Source organism: Sinohyriopsis cumingii, chromosome 3, assembly GCF_028554795.1.
Source record: "Sinohyriopsis cumingii isolate HCF-2022 chromosome 3, ASM2855479v2, whole genome shotgun sequence".
NCBI lineage: Eukaryota > Metazoa > Mollusca > Bivalvia > Unionida > Unionidae > Sinohyriopsis > Sinohyriopsis cumingii.
This window is the reverse complement of record NC_142963.1, coordinates 151,865,046-151,875,001: the sequence shown is the minus strand read 5'-3', so window position 1 is coordinate 151,875,001 and position 9,956 is coordinate 151,865,046. Positions and strand designations below refer to the sequence as shown.

At 34.2% G+C, this 9,956-nt stretch overlaps 1 protein-coding gene across 1 annotated transcript; it reads left to right on the top strand.

The window, feature by feature from the left end:
• The first annotated feature begins 343 nt into the window (after nucleotides 1-343).
• LOC149804164 (hepatocyte growth factor receptor-like) lies at nucleotides 344-8,356 on the top strand. Its single transcript, XM_089954052.1, has 3 exons — nucleotides 344-412; nucleotides 4,177-4,313; nucleotides 8,185-8,356. The coding sequence occupies exons 1-3, from the start codon at nucleotides 344-346 to the stop codon at nucleotides 8,354-8,356; spliced, it is 378 nt and encodes a 125-aa protein (XP_089810178.1).
• The last annotated feature ends 1,600 nt before the right edge of the window (nucleotides 8,357-9,956 follow it).

Here is a 9,956-nt window from a genome sequence, read left to right as displayed (position 1 = left end):
ATTACTGTATTATATCTAATAAAGACATTACTGTATTATATCTTATAAAGACATTATTGTATTATTATCTAATAAAGTCATTACTGTATTATATCTAATAAAGACATTACTATATTTTATCTAATAAAGACATTACTGTATTATATCTAATAAAGACATTATTGTATTATTATCTAATAAAGTCGTTACTGTATTATATCTAGTAAAGACATTACTGTATTTTATCCAGAAATGTTACGATTATGTCAATATCTGCACCATACGAACTTTTTTCCTACATCTAAGGATGCTATGTAAATTTAAAGGTTTATCTGTGAGACTGGTTCCCAGCCAAAAGTGAAAGATGGGAGTCATTAAAGTCACAGTCGACAAGCTGTATGATACCACCTCCAATGGACTTTTCTCCTTTGTGGTAAGTACCATATGGAATTATTGCACCCACCTTTTTTTCCCCATACAATGTCCAGACACAATTTCGTTAAGTAGAAGTTATATTATTGGTTGATGAGACGAAACAACCAATTAGCTATATGACTAATTATTACTATATATCAACTCAGATCAGTCCGTTTCACTTAAGATAGATTTGTTAGATACCATGTCTCCCTGGTAAAGCAGAAGTAAATTGTGATAGTAATATCCCATAATATACTGTTTAAATTGTGTTCCATTGTAACATGATGCTCATTATAAAATCATGATGCTCATTGTGAAATCATCATGCTTACTGTGAAATTATAATGCTCATTGTGAAATGATAATCGCATGTGAAATCATGATACTTGATGTGAAATCATGGTTCATATTGTGAAACCATTATGTTCATTGTAAAATAATGATAATCATTGTGAAATCATGCTGCCATTGTCACATCAAGATGCCATTGTGACATCATGATGCCATTGTGACATCATACTGACATGGTCTGTATGGTCATTAGGTCATTGAAAGTAATTGGGAAATGAACACCTCAGTTCAAGGCCATGAAGGTCATTGATATTTTACCTAGGTCATTAAAAATAATTAAATTTTGCTTAAAAAATAAAATGTGATGGAAATGTTACTTCTGAGCCATTTTTTAACATTGTTTGACAGATGGAAGCACAGTTTGATATTCTGTAAAGTTTGATTTTCTGAATGGTTTGAGTTTCCATACGGTTTTCAATTTTCTGTCATGTGCTAGCAATTCCACCATTATCATTATCCACAGCAAGTAAGTGCATATCATGCACAGTTATGTCATTAACACATGAACACTCTTTCACATCACTAAGTTTAATTTGCACATTGGTTCCTGGACAAAGCATTCTGTCTTAGTTTGAATCTTGAATGAAGGAAGTTTTACAAATGCATGTTTTCAATACGGGTTACCTAGAAAACCCCATATAGCTGAATCCCAGTACGGTTCATTTTTAGTTTACGCTTTTCTTCAGCAAATATAGCTGATGTTACTGATGGTGGCAGTTTATTTTTTTAATCTATGTAGTATATCAGATTATTGGAGCTGGAAAAGTTTTAAAAGTAATCATTTTAGCTGATGTGCCTTTCCTAAAAATGAATTTTCAGAACCGAAATATGCATTGCCAATATGACTGAAGGAGTACAAATAATTAGCAACATCATTCTGAAAGCTCAAAAATATGTTACACTGCAAATGTACCTTTTAACCAACATTGGCACCGTATATCAAATTCATAACTTACCAAACACTAGATATGCAATTTTAATGCATATGATCACCAGCTTCAGAGGTATAAACTTCTGGAATAGTCATTTGGCAATTATTAATGCCAACCAATGGACTTATAAACTTATAAACAGTTAATAACCCTTTGTGTCCTTGCTAAGTATTGTTAAGTATTGTCTCAAATTTTAATTTACTACTCAGTTTTCAAGTACAAAATGTTTGCAATAGAAACAATGACTAGTAACACAAATTCATATTGTTTGATATCACCTGGATTACGTCTTTATTTCACAGTAAATAAAGTAAATAAATGCAAGGTGAATACTAATGTATAGTCAGGGGCAATTTGCCACAAGATTATCCTAGATAGGGAACATGGGGATATGTATTTTCGCTGTCTTTTTAATTCACATGAAGAAATGCTGGTATATCACAACATTTAGGTTAATACAAAGGTTTTACCATTTTAACAGATACCTTTTTGCTGACAGAAAAAATTGCTGATCCACAATTTCCAGAACTTTTGACTACATGCTATTTTTTTAATTTTAATTTTTAATCTGCTCCTAGTTTAATTCCTATAGGGTTTATGAGTGAAAAAAAACAAAAATATAATAATGAGACCCTGATAAATCCAAACAAGTTAACAGTTCTCATTAAAATTGCATATTTAAAACTCCCTTGAGCATAGCTATATATAGCCCTATAAGGGTTTAGATAAGTTGAATAAATAAGAATCTAAATATGAAATTAAGAAATAAAGATCTTTATTTGATCAGAGTACCTCTTGTCTTGACTTAAAATCCATGTATTTCATTATGGAAATGATAATAAATAAGTAGTCAGGAAAGTTCTAATTGAAGAAAGAGAAACTCTAGCAGAGCTTATGTTAGTGAAAATTTTATTTTGAAGCAAAAGTATTCAAAAGATAACACCTGTGAGTTGTGAAAAATTGTACATAACAACCACAAAGAATAAATTTTATAAAACTGGTTATAGCTGGTTATGTCCCTGCATGACACAAAGTTATGACATTATCACTTTGCATGGTCTTAAGAGACTACATTCTCAGTGTGCAGGTTGCTGATTATACAGTGTTGTGACCTGTCTTGAGAAACCACTTTTTTGGGAGAAGGATTGGTCTTTTAAACAGGTTCTGCTGTATAGACCTTTGTTTGGATGAATGTGTAATTTTATTCACCAGAAAAACTATTGTATATTGATCTGCATTTCCTGTCAGTTTATACCAGGTTTGATTGTGTATATTTATCTCAACAAGACCCTATAATTGTATAACATCATCTTTATCTATATTTTTCTTTTAAAATAAATATTGCACTATTTATTGCTTAATTTCTTCACAAACATATTTCATTTATCTTTAGCTGCACAAGCTCAATTAACCAGACATTCCATTACCCAATACTTTAAATTGCTAAATTTTTACAAGTAATAAATGTTTTCAACTTTAACTACACAACTGTATTGATAAAACTTATATATATTCCCAAAGGACTTTATAAAAGTATGCTGAATGTACAGTACTTAAATAATTGTAATGTACAGTACTTAAATAATTGTAATATACAGTACTTAAATAATTGTAATGTACAGTACTTAAATAATTGTAATATACAGTACCAAAATAATTGTAATGTACAGTACTTAAATAATTGTAATATACAGTACTTAAATAATTGTAATGTACAGTACTTAAATAATTGTAATGTACAGTACTTAAATAATTGTAATGTACAGTACTTAAATAATTGTAATATACAGTACTTAAATAATTGTAATATACAGTACTTATATAATTGCAATGTTGCTAAAGTAAGATGATTCATACTTGCTGGATTTATAGTTCATGCTTGCTGGATTTATAGTACATACTTGCGGAATTTATGGTTCATACTTGCTGGAATTATAGTTCATATTTTCTGGATTTATAGTCAATACTTGTTGGATTTATAGTCCATACTTGCTGGATTTATAGTTCATACTTCCTGGATTTATAGTCCATACTTGCTGGATTTATAGTCCATACTTACTGGATTTGTAGTTCATACTTGATGGATTTGTAGTTCATACTTGCTGGATTTATAGTCCATACTTGTTGGATTTATAGTCCATACTTGCTTGATTTATAGTCCATACATGCTGGAATTATAGGTCATATTTTCTGGATTTATAGTCCATACTTGTTGGATTTATAGTCCATACGTACTGGATTTGTAGTTCATATTAGCTGGATTTATAGTCCATACTTGCTGGATTTGAAGTCCATACTTGCTGGATACCTGTTCTTTATGTCAGATTGAATTTTAAACAAGATTCCTATAAAGTTTGGAAAATGTATGTCTTGGTCTTTATGTTTCTGCTGTATCTGTCACTATGTCTTAACTCAAAAGTGTGTTCAATCATGTCTTCCTGTCTGTAAGCATTTCTCTCAATTGATTCAAAGCTCATTGTAAATGTAATTCTTTCAGGACCCCCAGGTTGGTGGTATAAATCCCACACATGGACCCATATCAGGGGGGACAACTCTTACAATATTTGGGACCCACATGAACACAGGTTCCATAAGGGCAGTGGATGTAAGGGACAGCTCCTGTAGTGTGATCAGGTGAGTGGTAAAAAGACATTTTTCACATTGAATTAGAAAAGGAAGGGTCAGTTTAATCCTTTATTTAATCCAAATTTCTCACTGAAAACAATTACATCTCTCCTTTATAAAAATATGATTCAGGATTTAACAGGGATTTGTTATGGCATCCGGCAAGCGATGCACGTGAAGATGAAAGGGAAAAAGCCTCTTGAAAAGTGTTAATAATCAGCACAGAAGAATAAAAAGGAATATTCAGATTCTTGTGAATAAAAGCAGGAAGGGACAGAGTTATGTTTATTAGACACCACATGTCAGTTTAAATATGTCTCATGGTGGGAGATATGATTGCCATTAACATTTGCAATGGAAACAGATTCCAAGAATTACATCAAGTTTAGAGATGGCAACAAGCCATTGAGCTGCATAGGGTTTGCAGCTGAGGTTTATGCAACTGTACCAGAAGTAAATAAGGTCTACATGTACTTTACAAATGTTTCATTTGAACATATTGTTTACCAGAGTTACATGATTCAAATACCAAATTTTTAAATATGTTTATATTTTGTTACACCTTATTGAAGACTGGTCAAATATATGGAAAAAATCAACTGCCTTACTGAGACAGTCTCGGCAAGGTTTGGCAGGTCTGAGAATTTTTTTATTCCCAAGCATGATTTACCAGAATAACCTTAATTAGCCACTATTACTTTGACCAGTGTCAGCTGTTGGCATTATTTGCCTGCTAAGGTACCAGTACCAGCTGTTGGCATTCTTTGTCTGCTAAGGTAACAGTACCAGCTGTTGGCATTCTTTCTCTGCTAAGGTACCAGTACCAGCTGTTGGCATTCTTTGCCTGCTAAGGTGCCAAGTCAGCAGCTCATCTGTTCATCCGTAACATGCAAATCAACCAGTATTTAGCTTGACTGGTCATCGACAAGAAGAGCTTATGGGATGGTCTTTTTTCCATCATCTATCATCCGTTAACACAAGTTTGTTATCACTACTTCTCCTAAACTACTTGGAGGATTACCATGAAACTGTACACGTACATTCATCCCATGGCCATGTCAGTCCTTAATGATAATCGTGATGCTCTGACATCCAGTATGGACAACACAATGACCATCCCAGGGCTCGAAATTAGTGGTAGTCCGCTAGCCCGAGGCTAGCAGATTTCCTGTTGGACTAGTAACTTTCATAATGTTAATAGACCGATGGGCTAGTAAGTTTGGGTTGTCAATAGTCAGCATTTGTTTATGCCATTTCCTAATAAAGACATTACTTAGCAGATGTTCTGTAGAATCACAGCAGTGGCCATTGTAAACACAGTCATAAAATATTAGCGTGAGAAGATGAAGTCAATTTCTGCCTCAGAAAGGTGCGTCTATAGCAAGAATCCATTTGATTTTGGGCATTTAAGTTAACAGCACAAATTATGGTATTGTCATTAACAACAGAAGTTTGGTAATTAATCCTAATTTATCTGATAATGAATTAAATGAAAAAATGATGTGGTATCACACTTTATTCACTTGAACACAGTAACAAACGACAAAGCGGTATACCACACAAAAGAACACGGCAAAAACTATTCAAAGAAATTAGTTTGCATATTTGTTTGTGTAAGGTTCTTTTTTTATTTGCTCGCTACCCAAACGCTCCAACAGTCACAAACAGGAAATTACATATTTTACATTTCCATCGAAATAATTATAAGAGTTAGATCATTTTTTTACGATTACATTATTGACACATCCTTTGCATCCAACTACTTTTTCTATGATGATAAGAATAGTTTTTATATGTTTTCCTTAAAAGAATAAAAAATAATGGAATACACATGGAGATATCCAAGCAGAATGCCGTACATTTGTTGGGAATTAAAATCTCTGAGCATGGGCATCTAAGATTTGAAAATTTTCCGCCTTATTATTAATTTCAACAATACATTGAGGTTTGATTAATTAGGAACAATTACCTAACTTACGACTTATGTTACCGTAATTGGAGCTGTTAAATATAATGCACCGAGTGTCAGATGGCTTCGTTTGATGGGAACACACCTTTTCCAAACTGAAACTAACACTATCTTCTGATGCTAATATTTTATAAGTGTTTACAATAGCCACTGCTTTGATCATGCAGAATATCTGCTGAAGTTAAGTCTTTGTTAGGGAGAGGCCATTTAATTGTGGGAGTGGGCCAAGACACGTGTTTTGAAACATCTTTCATGCTCTGACTTTCTTATATAAAGGACACTGTGCCATTCCTTTTCTTGCTTTAAATAATTTGCTTCAGTTTTCTATAACATCTCGTATTTCAAAACAAGGCACAATTCCCTCCTTATAAGACAGGCAAAATGTGGCATTTGATAGAAGGTGTTAGCCACCAAAAAAAGAGCAAAAGTTGAATGAGAATGATGAGGAATAATTCTTATGATAGGGAAAAACATAATGGAAAAATTCAGAATAAATGGACAAAAGACAGGGAATGGCTGAATTATGATGAGGAAAGGAACGTTATGTGGTGTAACTGTTGTACACAGTTCGCAAAAACAAACACACAGAAAACATCCAGTTTTGTTGTGGGTTGTTTGAACTTTAAAATTGAATCAGTAAACGTACATGAAAGCTGTGTGACATTGTTTTGTGAACAGGACTAGTAAAGATTTGGCAGGACTAGTAAATTTATCAATGTACTAGTCCTTCTGGCTACAAAGTAATTTGTGTTAAATTCAAGCCAGCATCCTTACAATCTTGTTTTCTTATGCTGTCTAGTTTGTGCTAAATCAGAATGGTATTATCTGATATCCAAAATGGCTGCATCATTGGCCATCTTTAAAATCTCATTACTACTCTCCTTGAAAAGAAAGTCGTATTGAAATGAGGTCTTACCAGAAGACTTCATATCATATCTAGTTGAGTTTAAATGAAAATGGTGCCAGTCTGATGTTCATTATGGCAGCTGCAATCTTGAAAATCTTGTCATCTTAAAGAATGATCATATCAACATGGGGTTTTCACCTAAAAGACTTCTTATGCTGTCGATTTGGGCCTGATGGTGCCATTCAGATATTCAGTGTCCCTGCCACGATAGACATCTTGCAAATCTTGTCACCTTTTCTCCAGATTGAATGGACATATCAGCATGGGGTTTTAACTGAAAGACTTTTTTTGATGTGTAGTTGGTCATAAATAAATCTTAGTTCTAATATGGTGGCCATCTTGAAAATCTTGTTATCACAATTTCTTCTAGATGACTGATCATATTTTTAGTGTGTTTTCCTAAGGTCTCTTGTTGTACTAAGTAGAAATAGTGCCAGTCTAATTTGATTGTGGCCACCATTGCACCCATCTTCAAAATATTGTTATTGTTTCTCCTTCAAAATGGAAAGGCATATTATCATGGGTTTCCATTGAATGGCTTTGTACGATGCCTTTTAGGGCCAAAATGAAAATGCTGTCAAGTTGACATCCAGTATGTCCACAGCAGCTAGTTTGAAAATCCTGCTATCTCTAAGGAATATTAAAGTGTGTGTGTGTCTGTCTGTTTGTCTGTGTGTGTGTGTGTGACTTGGATTTTTAACGTAGCTTTAACAATTTTTCAGTCATATCGCTATGATGTATGCAGTGTGGCAGTTTATAGTGATGTCTAGCACTGGGGCATCATGCTGCAGACATAATGCTGAGCACCAAGTGAGGCAGCTTGTTAGTACCATTTTTGTAAATCTTTGGTATGACTCAGCCAGGTATTGAACCCTTGACCTCCCACATCTGAGGCAGACACTGTAACCACTAGGCCACATGAGTTGTTGAATATTAAATAAGTTTCTTATTTGATAATTGATATACTTTGATTTCACTCATATTACACTCTAATTAAATTACAGCTACAATGCCACTTCAATAGAGTGTTTGACATCTCAGCAGACAGCCAGTATGGACAAAGTGGACATAGAGGTCAGTTTTGGTGGCCTGAGGCGCCTTGCAACTGATAAATTCACATACATTGATGATCCTGAGATTACCAACATTGAGCCAACCATAACAATTGTCAGGTAGGTAGACTAATGTAATTTTTATATGATCCTGCCATATTCTCTAAAGGAACTGGTTTGGTTCAGGGTTTTATGGCATCGCAGGACTAAAATAAGTTTGGAAGAGGACATCATAAATGTGCATTTTATGATTTTGTTGAATAATACACAAAACCAAAATCTTTTCATAACAGAAAGCAATAATAATAATAATGTACATAATAATAATAATATTAATAATACTGATGTATTCAGTAAATGGTGTTTTCTTGACAAGCAAGTTTGAATGGTGCACCTGTATACAAAGATCACCCGTGTACAAAGGACAGTTTGATATCCAGGTGTGACCATATCAACAATTATTTGGAAGGGTTTAACTCCCGATTTTACTTTTTATTTTGTATTTTGTTGTCTTAACATTTTTAAATGTACCTTTAAATCAGCATAATATAGCCAGTATTGTGCTTGTTTGAAATCAAATGTACATAAATACATACTTTTGGCAATAAATTATATTTCTGTTCAATAACTTTTGAAGCACTCGTTGAATTGAAACAAATTATGCATGAGGCTTACTATTAAGAAGACCTATGACATCAGAAATGTTTTTTTTTCTCCACCTATATCCTGACAAAACTAGATTGGAATACAGCCCCTGTTGATTTAAAAATTTGCCCTTGCATATTGAACCAGACATTAATGACCTGTACTGTATTTGCACTGGCATTATATGGACACATTTTATTTGCTTTTGTTGACTTTGCTGTTCTGTCCAGTAGTCAAATGACTCTGTTTACTTTTATATTGAATATTGTGTTAGCTCACCTTGCCATAAATCTATAAAATATGAACCATGTGGTCTAAAACATGGCCCATGTGGTCTAAAACACAGCCCATGTGGTCTAAAACACAGCCCATGTGGTTTAAAACATGGCCCATGTGGTCTAAAACATGGCCCATGTGGTCTAAAACATGGCCCATGTGGTCTAAAACACGGCCCATGTGGTCTAAAACACGGCACATGTGGTCTAAAACATGACCTATGTGGTCTAATACATGGCCCATGTGGTCAAAAACAGCCCATGTGCTCTAAAACATGGCCCATGTGATCTAAAAAATATCCCATATGGTCTAAAACACAGCCCATGTGGTCTGAAACACAGCCCATTTGATCAAAAAATGCAGCCCATGTGATCTAAAACACAGCCCATGTGGTCTAAAACATGGCACATGTGGTCCAAAACATGGCCCATAAACACTGCCCATGTGGTCTAAAACAGCCCATGTGATCTAAAACATGGTCCATGTGATCTAAAACATGGCCCATGTGATATAAAACACAGCCTATGTGGTCTAAAACAAAACCCATGTGGTCTAAAACATGGTCAATGTGGTCTAAAACATGCCCCATATCATCTAAAACATGGCCCATGCGATCTAAAACACAGCCCATGTGGTCTAAAACACAGCGAATGTGGTCTATCACACGTCCCATGTGTCTAAAACATAGGCGATGTGGTCTAAAACATGGCCCATGTGGTCTAAAACATGGCCCTTGTGATCTATAACACAGCCCATGTGGTCTAAAACACAGCCCATGTGGTCTGAAATGTGGCCCATGTGGT